At 46.3% G+C, this 20,068-nt stretch overlaps 1 protein-coding gene across 2 annotated transcripts in view; it reads right to left on the reverse strand.

Annotated features, from left to right (window-relative positions):
• The window catches only part of GALNT16 (polypeptide N-acetylgalactosaminyltransferase 16), a 245,242-nt gene extending 226,490 nt beyond the window's left edge, over positions 1-18,752 (reverse strand). Inside the window, exon 1 of one of the 2 annotated variants that reach the window (XM_053272781.1) lies at positions 18,275-18,752. In XM_053272781.1, the coding sequence (XP_053128756.1) occupies positions 18,275-18,541 (267 nt within the window). In that variant the 5' untranslated portion in view covers positions 18,542-18,752. The remainder of the gene's footprint in view (positions 1-18,274) is intronic. The other variant, XM_053272790.1, reaches the window with a different exon arrangement.
• Positions 18,753-20,068: the final 1,316 nt, after the last annotated feature.

A 20,068-nucleotide genomic window follows, 5' to 3' on the forward strand; every position in this document is an offset into this window, starting at 1 on the left:
CTTAACATACTATGCATTAAAAAGACTTGCGCTGACTTCCAATTTGTTTTCAAGCACAATTCAAATTGATAATCCTGACTTATAAAGCTAGGGGTGCCTCTTCCAGCGGCCTCATGCCCAAATGCACCACAGGGCAGCAAGGTGGTCATCTTGCCCCACCCGCTGCTACAGGCATCATCCCACCTTGTGGCTGCTGCCCCTTCTCTTCTTTGCTACTGCTGCCCTCTTTCTGGTTCTTCCACCTCAGCAACCCCTCTCACTCCCACTCTACCATCACAAGCCCTGCCCTCTGGGTCAGTCTGCTGACATCACCCCTCTTCCCTCTTGGCTCTCCTTCCACTCTATCTACCTATCCGCTGCCACTGCTGTTACAGGCATTTGGCTTTGTCCACCCAAGAACTCTGGCTGGCTGGCTGGCTGACTCATCCACCTGTGTTTGTTGCTCTCTGGCTGTCACTGGCTGTCTCTCCAGCACTGCTCTTGTTTGCTTTGTTGTCTCCTTTCTGAAGTGGACAAATGTGATGCTGGGGAGACAGTGAGCAGCAGCCAGAGAGCAGTTGTCAGGTGGACAAGCCAGCCGATTGCTGCTGCTGCTGCTGCTGCTGCTGCTGCTGCTGGAGAGAGACAGCAACCAAGGCCTAAACCAAGATGGAAGTGGGGCGGTACCAGAGACTTTGGCCCAGGGGTAGAGCCAGCGAGGTGGGGGCAGGGGCAGTGAGGCAGCAGATTGCTTCTTGCTTCTGGCGCCAGATTTCCTTGGACCAGCACTGTATAAACTCTAAATGGTCAGGGATTCAGCATTTTTTCTTTTTATCGTAATATTGCTGTTTCTGATAAGGCTGTCTGATGTTGCGGCTATTCATTTCAGTTCCTTTACAGTATTTTATATTTTTAATTGATTATTTTGGTTTTATTGCTTCTATTCTAAGCTTCCTTGGGAGCAAAATGCTGAAAGGTGGAGTACAGATGCTTTAAATACACATATAAAACATGAAAAAGCCATATTCCAGCAGTGGATTCTGGAGCTTTTCCTAATGGGTTTTAAATGGAGAGCTCTGGATGAAGCAGACATTTAACCAGTTGCTGGCATATGTCCAGAACGTCCCCCATACGTTTATATGTATTGACTGTGTTTTTCCTGTGCTTTTGGGTTAGGTCCTGTAGGGGAAGAATGACAGTTCAATTCCCATTAGCAGAGCAAAACCAGTTTGATGAGAATTCAGCCAAGCAAGAGGTCTGGAGACATTTCTTTAAGTTTGAAGAACAAGAAGGATTTATTTATAAATTACAAAAGGATAGGAAAGCTGAGCTTAAGGCTGAAAGGGGAGAGAGACCAAACAAACAGGCATCTCTGGAGAGACAAAATGGATACTAACACTGGAAGAACAAAGAGGGGATGAGCCCAGCACTTTTATCCATGACCCTAACTGCCCCCTCCCCCAGTGGTCACTATGAAACATTGCAAATGAAAGTTGATGCCAGAGTCCTATCTCCAACAGGCCCAAGGAAGCTTGCACATGTAGTAAAAACAATAACAGAACATAAGAAGAATCATGTTTTTAATAAAACCCTATAAAAACATTTAGAGCTCCTTTAATCCAGAGGTTATCTGGATTATGTACATATTTATTTATTTATTGTTAAATTTATATACCTTCTTTCATTAAAAACAATCATAAGGTGGTTCACATAAAAAAATTAAAACAGGACTATACAAATTATACAATTAAAATGTTATGCTAAAATATAAAAGCAGATCTAATTTTAAAAAATTTAAAATACATACATCATAATAATCATACAATATACAAAGAAGCAGCAATGGAGACAATCATACAATCACACAAAAGCCTGAGTAAAAAGCCAAGTCTTCACATGCTTTCTAAAAGCCATGATGGAGACTGAGAAATGAATTGCCACCAGGAGAGCATTCCAAAGTCTGGGGGCAGCAACAGAGAAGGCCCTGTTCCACATGCATGACAACCAAGCTTCCTTCATTGTCGGCACCCGGAGCAGAGTCCCCTCAGATGACCTCGTCAAGCAGGCAGCAACCCTTGGGAGCAGGCAGTCCCTCAGGTATCCCGGGCCCAAACCATTAAGGGATTTAAAGGTCAAAAACAGCACCTTGAATTAGACCCGGAAACAAACTGGTAGCCAGTGCAGCTCTTTCCAAAGTGGGGTGATATGCTCCCACCAGGCAGCTCCAGACAAAACCCTGGCTGCCGCATTTTGCACTAGCTACAGTTTCCGGATATTCTTCAAGAGCAGCCCCAGGTAGAGCATGTTACAGTACTCCACCTGTGATGTGACTAAGGCATGGGGAACCGTGGCCAGATCTGCCTTCTTGAGAAAGGGACTCAGCTGGCACACTAGCCGAAGCCATGCAAAGGCACCCTTGGCTACCACCTCCACCTGAGCTTCCAAAAGCAGAGCCGGGTCCAGTAATACCCCCAAGCTGAATACTTGCTCCTTCAAGAGGAGTGCAACTCCATCCAGGACCGGTAAAATATCTTCATCCCGATTGGCTCTGCTACTGACCAACATTACCTAGTCTTGTCTGGATTCAATCTCAGTTTATTAGCCCACATCCAACCCACCACAGCCTCCAGCTCCCGATTCAGGACATCCACCACCTGCCTAGGATCAGGTGATAAGGAGAGATAGAGCTGAGTGTCATCCGCATATTGCTGACAACTCAGTCCAAGTCCTCGGATGACCTCTCCTAGCGGTTTCATGTAGATGTTAAACAGCATGGGAGACAAAACCAAACCCTGCGGGACCCCACATGCCAATGGCCACGAAGCCGAGCAGTAGTCCCCCAGCACCACCTTCTGGAACCTCCCCCCAAGGAAGGACCGGAGCCACTCCAACGCTGTACCTCCGATTCCCATACTCAAGAGGCGGTCCAGAAGGATATCGAATGCCGCCAAGAGGTCCAGCAAAACCAACAGGGACGCGCTCCCCCTGTCTAGTTCCCGGCAAAGCCCCCAAATCCTGTTTTCAATGCCAAGACTCAGTCATGGAACATGTGAATTAAAAATAAGGGGACACTGAGCATGTACAGAGTGCCTTGTCTTTATCTTTGAAGAACCACAGCTAGCCAACTGGGATCCAAAGGAAGGATTTCTAAATCAGTGACTGACTTCTAGTGTGCCCCTGCACCTCTCATCTTAGGAGTTAGGCTCTGTGTGGTGTTTCTGATTTTCTCACAGCCTAAAACCTTGGTTGGATTTGTTCTCACCAGTATCTGGCAACTTTTGTGAAACTGTATTCACATTTTTGTCTATAATTCTAAGATGATACAAATGCAGATGCACATCACTTTTTAAAAGCTACTGCCCGATGCTTGGGTTAGCTCACATGGTACTGGTTTCCTGGAAAGGTAGCACAGAACATATTGGTTGCCTTGGTTCCCAAGCATCACAATCTCACAACTGATTTTTATCCTGCATCTTACAGGGAAAATGACCAAAGCAACAGTATTTTTGAAGGAGTTTTGAGACAGACAACGTTTCTGCTCTATTGGGGCCTAACAGATACAGATTTAAATCCATAAGAACAGCCCTGCTGGATCAGGCCCAAGGCCCATCTAGTCCAGCATCCTGGTTCCCAGAGTGGCCCATGAGATGCCTCTGAGAAACCCACAGGCAACAGGTGAGGGCACGTCTTTTCTCTTGCTGTTGTTACCTTGTAACTGGTTTTTAGAGGAATCTTGCCTCTGAGGTTGGAGGTGGCCTATAGCCCTCAGATTAGTAGCCATTGATTGACCTGGCCTCCATGAATTTGTCTAAGCCCCCTTTAAAGTAATCCAAGTTAGTGGTCATCACCACATCCCGGGGCAGAGAATTCCATAGTTTAATAATGCTCTTTGTGAAAAAGTACTTCCTTTTGTCGGTCTTAAATTTTCTGGCCATCAGTTTCATGGGATGACCCCTAGTTCTAATGATGTGTGTGAGAGAGAAATTTATCTCTGTCTACTCTCTCTATTCCATGCATAATTTTATACACTTCTATCATGTCTCCCCGTAGTCGCCTCTTTTCCAGACTAAAAAGCCCCAGATGCTGTAGCCTTGCCTCATAAGGCAGGTGCTCCAGGCCCCTGATCATCTTGGTTGCCCTCTTCTACACCTTTTCCAGTTCTACAATGTCCTGACCAGAACTGTGTGCAGTACTCCAAATGTGGCTGCACCACAGACAGTGTTCCCTCTAACAGAAATTCCCAGTTATTGTTGACTACAACTCCCAGAATCCCCAGCCAAAGGCCATTGCAGCTGGGGATGCTGGGAGTTGTAGTGAATATCTGGGAATCCCCATTAGAGGGAACACTGACCACAGATTTTGATAAGGACATTGTAAAATTAGCATTTTTATTTTCAATCCCCTTCCTTATGCTCCCTAGCATGGAATTGGCCTTTTTCATGGCTGCCATGCACTGAGTTGACACTTTCAACAAGCTGTCCACCATGACCCAAATATCTCTCTCCTGGGCAGTCACTGACAGCTCAGATCCCATCAGTGTATATGTGAAGTTGGGGTTTTTGGTAGGGATGTACAATTCAAATTGGGGGTGATTCATGGATTCGACCGTGAATTGAATTGCCCTTTAAGTTGTAGCTTGGTCTGTTTGGGAGATGGTGTTGTGGTAAGAAATAGACAGTGGCAACTTGCTGTGTAATATTTCTTCGTGATTGCTTCGTGAAGAGCTCCATATCTGGCCTTGAAAGTAACTTGTGCTTCACTCACGGCTCTAGTCTGCTCTGCATTCTGCATTGCAAGGTGTATTCACTCAGTAAAAATGTGGCTGGAGATGCTGATATAGTTCAATTTGTGGCTATGCTTGCTAGCTGCTAAGGGTGCTGCTGTGCTGTGGCATCTGTTGCAAATGAGGATAGAGTCATAATTATGTGTGAGAGCAACTTTTGCCAATGATTTTAGTGCAGCACAGGCACTGTGGCTGGCAGTCGATTCTGGGTCAATGATCCTTTTTTTGCCATCTTGGGACTGTGTGTTTTTGGCAAATTGTGGTGTTCTGTGTTGGGAGGGACTGAGTGTGCTGGTTCTGTTCTGCAGTGTCATTTTTCAAGGCAGGGTTACGAACTGTGTGCAGTCACACTCAGCTTGTTTCACCCATAGGGAACAATGGGAAACTCAAATTACCCCATTGTTTCCCATGGGTACATCCTAGGGACACCAATGTGGGTTGGGTGGTATGGCATGATGGGTTCTACCTACCACCCAATCCACAAAAGAAACAGGCAAGTGGAGAATTTTTAACTTTTTAAAATAACCTAAACCCCCATAGGATCCTATGGAATTTTGGGGAAAAGTTTTTTAAAAATTAAAAATTGCCCTCTTGCCTTTTTCTTTTGTGGGTTGGGTGGTAGGTAGCACTCATCTATGCCCTACCACCCAACTCACTCTGGTGTCCCTAGGACCCACCTATGGGGAACAATGGGGTGATTCAAGTTCCCCATAGTTCCCTACGTGAAAATTACAAATATTTTTGCAAATTTTCAATTCAATTTGATGAACCAGGCAGAAATGGTCAGCTGGTTTGATGAATCGATTCAAATGTTTGTGATTAAATTAGAGCTTGAATCGAATCACAAAAATTGATTCATGCACACCTCTTAGTTTTTTGCCCCAATATGCATCACTTTACACCTGCTTACACTGAACCACACTTCTTACTTCCCTCCACTGTGAAAACTGTCCATTTATTCCTACTCTTCCATCCTTCAACCAGTTACCAATCCACAATTGAACCTGCCCATTTATCCAATCACTGCTACATTTATGCAAAGGCCTTTCATGAGGAACTTTGTCAAAAGCTTTTTGGAAATTCAAGTATACTATGTCAACCAGATCACCTTTATCCACATGCTTGTTGACACTCTCGAAGAACTCCAAAAGGTTTGTGAGGCAAGACTTGCCCTTGCAGAAGACATGCTGGTTCTCCTTCAGCAAGGGGATCAGCAATTTCACATTTGAGCTGTGAACTTCAGAACTCTTGGGTGGATGCCATCTGGTCCTGGCAATTTGTTAATTTTTAGTTTTTCAAGACAGTTGAAAATCCTCTCTCATCACTTCAAATTGGCACAGTTCTTCAGCCTCCGAGCCTGAGAAGCTCATTTCCGGAGGGGGGTATATGGTCAGTATCCTCCACCATAAAGATAGATTCAAAAAACCCATTCAGTTTCTCTGCAGTCTCCTTATCCTCCTTAATAACCCCTTTCACGCCATCATCATCTAAGGGTCCAACTGCCTCCCTGGCAGGTTTTCTGCTTCTGATATATTTAAAGATGTTTTCGTTATTTCCCTCGACACTTCTAGCTATATGCTCCTCAAATTCTCTTTTTGTATCCCTTATTGTCTCCTTGCATTTCTTTCTGTTTTCTTCATTTGGACAGGACTTCCATTTTCTAAAGGAAGTCTTCTTTCCTTTTATAGGCTCCAACTGAAATTGAAACTGCCCTATCAAAAACACATCCCTGGCCAGCCAGAAATCAAACCCTAGGGAAGACGAGCCCTAACAATCTCACCTTGTCTTTTCCCCCTTGTGTTCTTGTTGATTTATTTGCTTGCTTGCTTGCTTCTTTAGGAAAGAAAACAAAAGTTTGTGGCCTACCCTGGTTTAAGCCTTGTCTTCTCAAGAGCTGCTTGCAAATCCCCAGATTTTTATTGATATATATACACATCTAGATTTATATCTGTATCTGTCTGTCTGTCTCAAAAATACGGCTGCTTTGGTCATTCTTCCTGTAAGCGTAAGGATAAAAATCAGCTGTGAGATTTGATTTCAAAATTCTGTGGTTCTACTGAGATCTGGTTCTTATATCCCTATATGTTATCCTATATTTTCCTCAGGAAAAGGAGGAAAATATTCTTTTCTGAACAACTGACTCCAAGCAAGCTTGTTGCTATGTTTTTCAGTTGAACAATTCTTGCACTTTTTCATAGGCCTTGCAGTTAGCCTCCTCCTATCATGATTTAAGAAGTGCTTTAGACATTACAGTTGAGCAGTTTCCACAGAAACTGAGATCGTAATGATCTCAGAGAAAAGACTGAATGTGACTGCAAAGCATCTTTAAGACTCAGAATAAAAGAAGGCAAATCATAACAGTTTAAAGTTTATTTGTTCTTTCATAAATTCATATTTTAAGCTAATGAGATCCAGGGGAGAGATTTGCTGAGTACTTTTTAAAGCTGTGATCCAAGCAACTTCTTCATCACTGTTAAACAAAACTTTCCACAAGAACAACTTAAATTGTATATTTAAAATATTTGAAAACCACATTTTCAGAAGAACCAAAAGGAATGTAGGCCAAAGTTTCTTTGCTTCTCAGTGCACAAATGTGCTATAGTACTAAGAAAGAGGCAGGGCCACAAGTAAGATGACATGATCAATCCCTACAGCAGAATATGTATTTATTCATCATATTTATGTACTGCCTGATGTGTGTATTTCTAGGGCAGTGTGAGGGAAAGCTCAGATTTAACCAGGGCGAAATTTAAGGCAGTTCCAGGTTCTTAAAATATAGGGTGGATTTTACCCCCCAAATTTAACGCTTTTGTCAATCTGAGACTCAGAATAACCAGCCCACAACAAATCAGATTTGGCTAGGCCAGGATCTCTACACTTTTCAGATATTCCCACTGTTCCACCAATGCTCTCTATGGGCCAGTCTACACATGCAGAAGCCATGTGCTAAACCATTGCTAGGATTATATACCATTTAAGACTGCGGGAGTGTGATCACATGTTTGGATTTCCCCTTAGAGACTGCCTCTCCTTCTGCCATATTTGTTTACCCGATTAAGCCCTCATTCAGTTACCATCTATTCATGCAACATGAATATCTGCAGCTAGAAACAGAGTCTTTACAGCTATTATGGCCCAAAGCTTGAGAACTACTCTCTGGAATCGTTCCTCTTTGCCTTCATTCTGGAAGAGCTGTGAAACCATCTTTTTCACTTTTCTGATCGGCTGATATATTACCTAGTTATTTGCGTGTGTAGTTCTTGTTTTTGTTTGTTTTTCTTAATCTTATATATTTTTTTTTTTATTAACATATTTTTATACCGCCCAAAACTTGCGTCTCTGGGTGGTTTACAACAAAATAAAAACAGAAAGTAAAACATTAGATAAAACAAAAATGAAAAGTTTAAAACATTACAACAATTTAAAATTTTTAAAATAATATTTTAAAACAGCATTAAAACCATTAAAACAATATTAATTAAAAGCCTGGGTGAACAGATGCATCTTTAAAGATTTTTTTTAAAGCTGTCAGAGATGGAGAGGCTCTTATTTCACTAGGGAGCGCATTCCAAAGCCTTGGGGCAGCAGCGGAGAAGCCCCGTCCCTGAGTGGCCACCAGACGAGCCGGTGGTGAATGCTGATGGACCTCTCCAGCTGATCTCAGTGGGCAGTGGAGTTCATTACGAAGAAGGCGTTCTCTTAAATACCCAGGGCCCAAGCTGTTTAGGGCTATATAGGTTATGACCAGCACCCTGCATTTTGCCCGGAAACATATCGGCAACCAGTGTAGCTCCTTCAATACGGGAGTTATATGGTTTCTCCGAGATAACCCAGAGACCAACCTGGCTGCCACATTCTAGACCAACTGTAGTTTCCAGACTACATACAAGGGCAGCCCCACATAGAGCACATTGCAGTAATCCAGTCTGGAGGTTACCGGCAGATGTACCACTGTTTTGAGGTTGTTCGCCTCAAGAAACGGACGCAGCTGGCGTATCAGCCGAAGCTGATAGAAAGCACTTCTTGCCACCACCTCAACCTGGGAGATCAGGGATCCAGAAGCACTCCTAGAATGCATACCTGTTCCTTCGGGGGGGAGTGTGACCCCATCCAGAACAGGCAGATCAAAATCGTCTCTCGAGTTCCGACCCCGCACAATGAGTACCTCCGTCTTATCTGGATTCAGTCTCAGTTTGTTATCCCTCATCCAGCCCATCGCCGATTCCAGGCAGGTATTTAGGGAGGATATGCCCTCTCCCAATGATGCTGAAATAGATTTGGGTGTCATCAGCATACTGATAGCACCCTGCACCAAATCTCATGATAATCTCTCCCAGCCGTTTCATGTAGATGTTAAACAACATCGGAGACAATATGGAGCCATGAGGCACACCATACAAAAGTTCAGATTTTGAAGAACAGCAGTCTCCAAGGGACACCATCTGGAACTTGTCAGGGAGGTCAGAGCGGAACCACCGCAAAGCAGTGCCTCCAACTCCCAACCCCCTCCGACCCTCCAGAAGGGTACTATGGTTGATAGTATCAAAAGCCACCGAGAGGTTCAAAAGGACCAACAGAGTCACACTTCCTCTGTCCATTCCCAGTTGGGGATCATCCATCAGGCCAACCAAGGCAGTCTCCACCCCATAGCCAGCCCAAAAGCCACCCCATAGCCAGGCCAAAAGCCAGTTTGAAATGGGTCTAGATAATCAGTTTCCTCCAAGACTGTCTGGAGCTGGGAGGCCACCACCCTCTCAGTTACCTTGCACAGCCATGGAAGGTTGGAGACAGGCCTGTAGTTACTCAGCTCTGAGGGATCCAAGGCAGGCTTCTTCAGAAGCGGTCTAATAATCACCTCCTTAAGACAAGGAGGCATCCTACCTTCCCTCAGAGACGCATTTATAATCTCTACCAGGCCTTCTACAACAACCCCGCTGCCAGATAGTATAAGCCATGTCAGGCATGGGCCAAGAGAACAGGTGGTAGGCCACACTGTTCCAATCAGCTTGTCCACATCCTCAGGAGTCACAAACTGGAACTGATCCAACCTAATCACACAAGAGGAGTTTCTGGACACCTCCACATCAGACACCGAAGTAATTGTAGAGACAAAGTCTAAGTCAGCCCGAATACGAGAGATTTTTTCCACAAAGAATTCATTAAACACATCACAGAGCATAGTAGGTGGTTCCAGATTCTGATTCAAAGGAGGAGGGGCACATACTAGGCCTCTCGCAACCCTGAAAAACTCCTCTGGATGTGAACTTGCAGATGCAATACAGGCAAAAGAGAATCATTTCTTTGCCGCACGCATGGCCTGAGCATAGGTCTTCAAATGAGCTCTATGTTGCAATCTGTCAGATTCAAGCCGAGTCTTTCTCCACCTGCGCTCCAGTAGACTACCTCGCCGCTTCAGCCCCGGTAGTTCTTCCGTATACCAAGGGGCCAGTTTTGAAGTGGGTCAGAGAGGATGTTTAGAAGTGATAATGTCTACTGCCCCAGTGAGTTTGCTGTTCCAATTCTCCACCAGGGCATCAACAGGATCACCAGCAGAACCAACACTAAATCCAAGGCTTCTTGAAATCCTACTGGATCTAATAACTTTCTCGGGCGGACCATCCTAATAGGTCCCTCACCCCTGCAAAGGTGGGAAGTGATTGTGAGTCCAGCCTTAACCAGATGGTGGTCCGTCCATGACAATGGGGAAATCACAGGATTCCCCACCCAGGGAACACCACCCTGATCAGAGTGAATGACCAAATCAAGCATGTGACCAGCAATGTGTGTCGGCCCCGAGACCACTTGGGATAGTTGTCATGGCCGCTATGAACTCCTGAGCCGCCCTGGACAGATTGGTCCCAAAATGAACACTGAAGTCCCACCACCACAACACCAAGTTGGAGACCAAGTCCGTCAGCTCAGTTAGGGACTCTGTTGAGCAGCGGGGCAATCAGTACACCAACAGAAGTCCCAGTCTATCCCTGGTCCCCAGACTTAAGTACACACATTCGATATGGTCCAACACTCTAACAGGGATCCTGGTAAGGGAAAAGTTATTCTTATATGATTGGGGTGGGAGGAGGTTCTCTGTTGCAGGCCACTAGAAACGCAACACACATTGGATAAGAAGGCAAGGGATATAAATATTTTAAATAAATATTAAAATATCTGTGCACAACCCATTAGAAAAAGGTTCTTCTTCTTGATCTGTTAGTTTACACTGTGTAAGCTGTTCCTTAGATGCGGGCTGTTCAGTAGAAACAGTGTACTGCTGACTCCAGCCATGCCCATAACATGCTTCCTAGTTCTCTTGAGGAGAAGGATCAAACCCCAGTCAGGAGTCCCAGCACTGAGGGAAGGCCCTTGGGGCCACAGTCCCTGAACAGCTAGAGCTCATCCCTTGCACACAACTCCCTTCAGAGGAACCCAGAAACAATGGATATCTGGTGCTCACAGTGGGAGCAAAAGGTGTTGCCAAGCCAAGTACTGAGCTCCAAGATTAGCAATACAGTGCCACCTGGCTACATGGGTCTCCCTTCCAAGGGGCCTACTCAGGAGGAGGAGGGAGGGACCAGTTCAAGCACTTGCCATGGACCAGGCCTATCTGAGCTCCATAAAGAGGTGGAAGTCTAGGCTCCTGTATAAATTCTGTGTTCACAGTCAGAGCTTTGCTGGACTAGAGCTAGCTCCTTGCCTGGATCTCTTGCTTCCCATTCCAGCAGCCCTCAGCTTCCAGCCTGCCACTCTGTCCCCTTGCTCCTGCCTTCTAACTAGCTCCCACTCCAATCTGACCTCCAAAACAGATCCTCTTTCTTGTAACCTGGAAGGTATTTTTGTTCACCACAGGCAACCAGGCAAGTGGCTATTTACAGGGCTCATGCAATGTAGGTTTTACACTCAAACTACACAGACATGAAGTAGAGAAAACAACTCAAGTGTCACTTCTGAAAATGGCCTAAGAGTTGTGCTGGACTGCTTCCTATGTGTCCTTGAGGGAAGGCGAGAACTCTTGGGCAAGGCTACTGATCATCCACAGCCCTGGAGTATGATCAGTAGCCTTGCCCAAGAGTTCCAGAAACTGCAGGGTCCCCCAGCCAGCGTTGGGGGAATCCCCCACAATGCACCACACACTTGAAACTGTGTGGACAGGTGATCTGCCTACCAGCCTTGGTGTACATGTCAGTACAGGATGGCAGTGGAAGGCAAAAGCAACATGTACACCAAGGCTGCCTATTTGGCCCTCGAGCTGTTGTTAGATGACAACTCCCACCATCCCTCACTATTGGCCACTGTGGCGGAGGATGGTGGGAGTTGTAGTCCAACAACAGCTGGAGGGCTGAAGTTTTGCAGCCATGGTGGGCACATTTCCCAGTCCTATCATTAGGCTGCATTCTTTCCAAGCACCTTTTCCAATGTGAGTAGCGGGTTGCCAACCAACCATTAACTTTACTGGTGAAAACTGCCAAGTAAAACCAGTGAAAATTGCCAAGTAACTAGCTGGGGGGGGGGGGGGCGGGGAGGCAGCAAAGCCAGGGAGCCCTTTCTCACGATCAGCGAGAAAGGGCTTGAGGGGAAGCAGGAAGGCTGCTCGTACTTACCTCCCTGCAGATTATCCCTCTCCCCTTCCTGGATGGGCGGATCACCTGCCCAAATGGTTGTGAGTGCGTGGTGCATTGTGGGGATTCCCCCAGCACTGGCCAGGAATCCCGCAGTTTCCCAGCCCCTTGCTCTCTTAACCTCATTTTGAAGGAGGGCTCCGCAGGTGGGTTTGCTGTCACTGCCACAGGGGCAGCTGCTTGCCTCCCTCTGCTTCTCATGAGCAGCCAGGATGGGCTTGGCTGCCTTAGCCCACTCTTGGCTGCTCATGAGAATAACTTCAGTATATTCCAGTTTCACAAAGCTCCACTCACAACACACTAGGTTCCTGCCAGATTCTATCTTGGATTATCCTGTTCCCAGGGGCGTAGCTATAACTGAGCAGAAGGGTTCAAAGAACACAGGTCCCCAGATCCTCAGGGCCCTCCAGCTCCATCCCTCCCTATTTTCTTCATTATCTCCCTCACTCTGGGGGGCCGAGAGAGAGAGGGATGAACACGGGCCACCTTTCCCCTAGCTATGCCTCTGCCTGTTCCAAGCAAACGGGCCCTCCCAAACCTCTGCTTACACAGGGATCCAAATGCTGGTAGAGATTCTGAGAGGGACACAGACTTTGGACAGCTCCAAGAGAAGCACAGCAAGTAGAACCTCAGATATCTGCAAGCAGGAGACTGAACACAAGATGGTCAAATGGATGTTGCTCCAGCAGATGTTTGGAACTGACTGCTGGTTTATATGGCTACTGCTCAGGCAGAGTAGACTGGCTACTTCTCTTCCCTAGGATAAGTTCTGTAGTTTAGACCTTGCCCAATTTTGTAAGCACTGGCTCTGGCAGCGATGGGGGGACCTCTACTTGGACGAGTAGGTTCTCAAGGTACTCCTCCAAGTCAGAGGATGAAGGTAGAGCCATGTCCTTAGGTCAGGATGGAAGTGCTGGCTATAATTCCATCAGTTCCCCTAGTGGGGGGGAGGGTGTGGTTAATGGTGACATGGGGCCACTGAAGGTCTGGGATGTACAGTAGAGATTTCCAACCCTGTCTAATCCCCTAAACTGTCTACCTCACCCCTCCCCCAAATCAGGGGGTTACAGATCTGGGTCATGTACACAGATTCCATATTTCAAGCACAGCCAAGCACAAACTGGCAAATCAAGGACAAGCTGTGGAGGTTTCTGACAGGACATTGGCAGACACAAGATGGAATGTTCCATACGCACTACACTTCATCCTGTTTCAAGAAAAATTGAAACACAGGAAGCTGCCTCATACAGAGTTGGACCATTGGTCCAACTTGGCCCAATCTTGTCTACAATGACTAGCAGCATAGAGCTGGCAGGAGTCTCTGCCAGGGATTTAATCGAGAACCTTCTGTGTGCAAAGCAGATGCTGTACCACTGAGCTACAGATAAGAGCTGGTCTTGTAGTAGTGAGCATGAATTGTCCCCTTTGCTAAGCAGGGTCCACTGTGGTTTGTATTTGGATGCCTGACTACATGTGAGCACTGTCTGCTGTAAGATATTCCCCTTAGGGGATAGGTCCATAGCTCTGTGGGAGAGCATCTGTTTGCATGTAGAAGGTCCCAGGTTCACTCCCTGGCATCTCTACATAGGGCTGAGAGAAGCTTCTGCCTAAAACCTTGGAGAACCACTGCCAGTCAGTGAAGACAATACCAAGCTAGATCAACCCAGTGGTCTGACTCGGTATAAGGCAGCTTCCTGTGTTTCTACTCCTGTCCAGCCAGATTCCTCTGTGGCCCAAACCTGACCTGCCAGTTTCTACCGTGACTCTGCTTGTTCTAGAGTTGATCCAATCCAGAGGGGGAGCATTCTTGAAACTAAAAAGTTTTTGTCCCCTAGCAACTGTTTCTGGGCCAAATCACACTCATGCACATGCACCCATACCACATACTACTGATATGCATGTGTGAACAGCACTAACCAGGTATATAATGTGTGGAGTGCTACAGCTGGTCTTGTGGTAGCAAGCATGAATTGTCCCCTTTGCAAAGCAGGGTCTGCCCTGGTTGCAGTTGAATGGGAGACTACATGTGTGAGCACTGTAAGGTATTCCCCTCAGGGGATGGGGCCCGCTCTAAGAAGAGCATTTGCCTGCTTGCATGCAGAAGGTTCCAAGTTTCCTCCCTGGCATCTCCAAGATAGGGCTGAGAGAGACTCCTGCCTGCAGTCTTGAATAAACCACTGCCAGTCTGGGTAGACAATACTGAGCTAGATGGACCACTGGTCTGGCTCTGTATAAGGCAGCTGCCTAAGTTCCTATGTTAGGCCTATAAGGTCCCTAACTCTAGGGCATCCCATAAAATATAAAATGGCACTCAGTAACGCTCCTGCCATCTTCAGCAAGGCTCAAGGCAAAAGCACGCTTCCTTGTGCTGCTGCTTTCATCTGCTTAGCAGGCAGCTCCTCTACCCACTTCCCTTCCTCTCCCCCTCTGAGATTTGCTCTCCAGTTTATCCATGTTTCCCCCTCCCCAGTTTCTTCCATACCAAGCCATCTGGTGACACTGCTGCTACCAATGAAACTGCTTCTTATTCACATTACTTCCCAGTACAGCCCCATTACCCACTCACTACATTACCCAATCGATAAGAGCTTGAGGTCACAACAGCAGGAGTATGGCTTTTTACTGGCTTGATGCTTACATCGGCAGACAATGTTGTGGAAACTATGCCATGTATGTACTGGAGGGAAAGCCAGTCATCCGAAAGACGATCCAGCTATGTCTCCACCCTGCTGCTTCATTAAGCAAAGTGATCACTGCTCAAGTCCAGAAAGAACATCTCACCAAGCTTGAAGAGGAGAAGGATGTTGCTGCATTCTTCCCATCCATTCCTCTATATTCCTCTTCCCACCCATTCCCCACCCCACCCCCGCCATGCACACACAAGCCAGGAATGTAGAGCAAGCAGTCCTGTGATTTGGTGACCCTGATACAGCAAATACTATCAACCCCCTTACTGAAGGAAATGGGGTGAAGGCAGATGTCTTGCTGTTTCAGTGGGCTTGGGGGATGAATCCAGCTTAGATTTAGCTTCACCTCTTATAAAAAAATAATCCCCTACTCTCTTTGCAATACATCACTCTGGCAACACTACTGCATTTTGCATAAATGACTTAAAATGTCATCTTGAAATTGAACCCTTTGCACGCTTCTATGCACTCTGTGAAGTAATAACAACAACATAATACCATGCAGTACCTTTCATCCAAAAATTTCAAAGCAATATTTCAGCCGTCAGCATGAAATATAACAATTTCTGCGCAATAGTGTATATTTTTCTTTCCTTATTTTGAACATGGGGAAAAAATTAGAGGTACAGACAGGTAAATCTGTTTGCCCAAGAATACTAGAGAAAATCTGCAGTAGTAGTGACAGGTCTAAGAAAATGCCACAGTTCACCACACTTTTTGTCCCATGGAAATATGAATGCTAAATCAACTCTTGCTTTTAATGTCCTTAGATTGCTGCAAAAATGTCAATCAAAATATGAGTATCAGTTCACCTGGAATTGTTTTCCAATAACACTCCTACACATTTTCCTGGATGCATAATGGTTCTTATAGAGGGGATTTCTGTAGAATGTAGTAGTACTGTAGAATTCAGGTACCAAAAACACATGATGCCTCCTACAAAATACTTCTCTAACCCATTATACAGAACAGGAAAACTGAGAATGATACCACAATCACCATGCATACCCCTGACAAGGCTACTGCACAAGACTTCGACATCCAGGCTTCTACAGTCTGCTTTATTTCAATTTCATTTTTAGCTCAGCACCTCCAGGCAATAAACTGATACACAGACAAAATGATACATGCTGTAATTTCAGAAGTGCTTTTAGCCAGGTCATCTCAATGATGTTCTGTTAGTTTTATTAAAATGTATTACTTTTATCTTAGGATATCTTGCAGCCTGAACAAAAGGTGGCTTTCCTTGGCAGAAGGGAGCCTTCATCTAGCAGAGATGAAAGACTCCTATGATTTTGCTTTGCATGAGAGAGAGAGCGTGCAGAAGCGCCTCCTCATCACAACAGCATTGTGGATAGGTCACTAAGAGCAAAGCACAGCTCTTTGCAAAGGACATTGTTGATACAGTATCCTGCACAACAGACAGAATCTGGAGGTGGGAAGCTGCCAGCTACACTATGTATGTGTATGCACAGACTTTTACACAGAATATGCAAAAGACTGCCATCCTTGAGCCTCCCACAGTGGTAACCAACAAAGCTGCCTCATCTCAATGTTCTCTCTCCAGCAATCGGGCTCTGTGCTCTGAATGTGATGAAACTGGGAGGTCGGTTTGCACAATCACACATGGTTGCCATTGTGGCACTCAGTCCTGTGTCTGTAGACTTAGCAAAACATATATGTACTGTTAGCACATTCTGAGTCATTCTGGGGGCCTGTTTAGATGCTATTTATGAAGCTGTCTTCTGTCGAGTCAGACTATTGGCCAGTGTTGTCCAGCGCTGTCTATCCTGGCTGGCAGCAGCTTGCTAGGGTGATCTTCTTGATATTGCCTCCTGATATTCTTTGTTTAACTGGAGATGCCAGGGAATGAACCTGGAACCTCCTTCTGCATACAAAGCATCAGCTCTTCTTCTGAGAAGTGGATAGAGAGGAAGGTGTGACTTGTTCGTCTCACCTGCAATTAGAGCTGTAACATCCTAAGAGACTTTGGAGCTCACTGCAAATCTGTAAGTCCCATTTCACACATTGCAATAGAAGCAAGTAAAGAAGACATGCAAGACATGTGCATTTCATTTATGAATGAACCAGTCCTGAGCCCATTTTACAGCCAATTCAGACATTACGTTAATAGCAGATATATGAGTGATGTGGATCACTTGCATGTCTGAATCTATACTGAAGCATCAACATGAGAGCATAATCCACAATCAAATACATTTTCATGCACATGAATCTGACTGTGCATGATCCCTCATGTCAGTGGGCCAAACTACATGTTAGTCAAGCATGTCATCAGCCCTTGGGTGCTTGCTTCTTGTTTTCCAAACAGTAGCTGTGCCGTTGATCAGGCCTGGGACCACAGCACAGGGAGGAGGGCTTAACTTTCTGCCCCTACTGTAGTCCCAATCCAGATCGGCCCCCTACAGTTGCTATTTGCTCTAGGAGGGAAACTGCTCCCCGGAGCTGTCAGTTACTCTCATGCCTGGAATCCCAGCTTGCAATGCAACATTCCAAATGGCCCTTAACATTCCATGTTTGGTGGCAAGTCGGATCTAGCTATTACCCATTACTCTATACCGGTACAGACGCAAGGGTGACTTTCACATCAAGAAGAAGAAGAAGAAGAAGAAGAAGGATCACCTCTGATCTTTCCTGGTCAAAGACGCTAAAGTCCAGGCTGGTCCAGCCCAGGGCCGGACTGGCGGCACTGAGAGGGCGGTGGCATGTATACAAGCTACGTATTTTGGCTACAGGGACAACATGCATCTCGAACTCAACCCCGAGCCTTTTCCAAGGCTGCCTCATTCCCTTCCCCTTCGCCAGGAAAGCAAGCCAGTTCCCAGCCCGAGGAGCTGACCCTGAGCAACTCAGCACAGCGGACCCCACTTGCACTAGTACTTCACACACAGGCGCTTTATCCCCCGTTTCCTCCCCAAGCCACTTTGTAGCTCTTCCCCAATTGTAAATGCTGCCATGGTTACGCGCAAGAATGCTAGAATAAATACAAAGAAATCCATGCAAATGCAACTCTTCCTCCCAGCCCTTTTCCCGCTCCTCCTCCCCATCCATTCACCAGTCCCTGCCAATCTCTTAGCAAACTAGATTAATGCTCACTCCCACAAGCATCTCACTCTGCAGCAAAGCAGCAGTAATAACGACGACGACAACAGCAACATGCAATATAATCTCACTGCAAACATCCGCACCGAGGAATTAAAATGCGATTCCCTCCGGAATCGTGTCACGCTTACAATGAGGGGGATGGTCCTTTCTTCTTTGTGGATCTCGAGTTTGCCAGTTGATCTCTGCCCATTCCTGCTGCTGCCGCCGCCACCTCCGCCGCTACTGCTGCTGCTAGGTGATCGGCTGGATGCTGCTGAGTGGGGCTTGTTGTCCTGCCACAAGTAATAGAAAGTGCCCAAGATCCAGGCTACGGTGAGGATTGCAATGGCATTAGCCCTGATCCTCCTCATGCTGAGAGCCCCAGTGGAGCCTGGGTCGCCCTGACTGAGTACACTGAAGAAGAGGTTTCTCGGGGAATCAGATGTGTGCGAGGGAGAGAGACTAATGGGGGAGTGGTGATGGGATCCTTCTCTCTCCCCCTCTCTATTTGGCTGGCTCGTACAGTCACAGCTGTTTGTTTTAGCTCTTGTCTCGCTGCTCGGTCCTGCAGAGCGAAGAGAGGGAGAAGGATCTTCAGGGTCCTAATGCCCTTTCTCCCAGCCACATATTCCATCATCCCTGTAAGAGTCCATACTACGGGGACAGTCTGGCGTCCATTCATTTCAATCCCGCTCAGAGAGACAGGCAGGCAGGCAGGCAGGGGTTATGTCCTCCCCTTTGCACCTGCTGCTTGGCATTTTGGAAAAGCAGAGGACAGGATTTATTTTTAGTGGGGGGGTTGGGGAGCTTATTCGTAGGAGCAGGAAAGAGGAACGGGCGGGAAGAGTGCTACTCCCATGCAAGCCGTTTTGCTTAAAATTTTCATCAAGCAGCAGGAAGCAATTTATGCATTGCCAAAGGCCACAGTGAGAAAGCCCCCTGTAAGCCTGAGTGAGGGTCCCTGCTAGTTTGCTCGTTGGTAAACACAGAACAGACACAATTTGCATGCAGTTGGTTTAAAACTTCTTGGCTGCCAGGATGTCGCTGTTGGACGTGTGGCGGACCGGGTTCCTGGCCCTTGGGAAATGTGTCAAGCCTGGCCTTGCTCAGCAAGTTCTCTGGCAAGCCAGTGGTGTGTGACCTAGAACCTCCTTAATATGTCCAAAATCACAGGAAGGAGATTTGTGGGGCTGGAGTGATGAACTGCAAATTAATTGGACCAAATTGGCCCCCACCTTCCCCCAACAGCCACCAGAGAGCAACAAAGGGCCATCTTGCTCTGAGGGGAGGAGAGAAGAGACAGACACAGGCTGGAGAGCTGCCACCATCCAACTCCTCCTAAGTTCCAGCTGAGGGGACACCTCCCTTCCCAACTGCCACCACAGAGCTACTTAGGGACCATCTTGTTCTGAGGGAAGAAAGAAGCGACAGAGCCTAAAGGGCTCAGCATTAGAGAAGATCTAAACATGTGGCTTGATCAGGGGGGGGGAGCCCTAATTGAGCAGATGGGTTCAAAAAAACCCCAGGGGCCTCAGCTTGACCCCCTCCCTATTTTCTTCATTATCTCCCTCATGCTGAGGGGCCACCAGGGAGAGGGGTGAACACAGCCCCCTCCCCCCTAACTACACCCCTGGACTTGATGTACATTTTTAAATTGAAGCTTTTTTGTAAATCATTTTGGGAGGTCTGTCTGAAAAGCAGTATATGAATGCCAACTCCCTCAGTATATAAGCCTTCAGTACATAAAAGCCTTCGGAGTCAGGCAGTATAAAAATTAAATAAATAATAAAGATAGATAGATAGAAAGATGGATGGATGGAAGGAGATAGATAGATAGAAAGAAAGATAGATTTGATTGATTAAGGGAAGTTATTTTGTTTACATTGTGGCTTATGAAC

This window comes from Hemicordylus capensis, chromosome 1 (assembly GCF_027244095.1).
Source record: "Hemicordylus capensis ecotype Gifberg chromosome 1, rHemCap1.1.pri, whole genome shotgun sequence".
NCBI lineage: Eukaryota > Metazoa > Chordata > Lepidosauria > Squamata > Cordylidae > Hemicordylus > Hemicordylus capensis.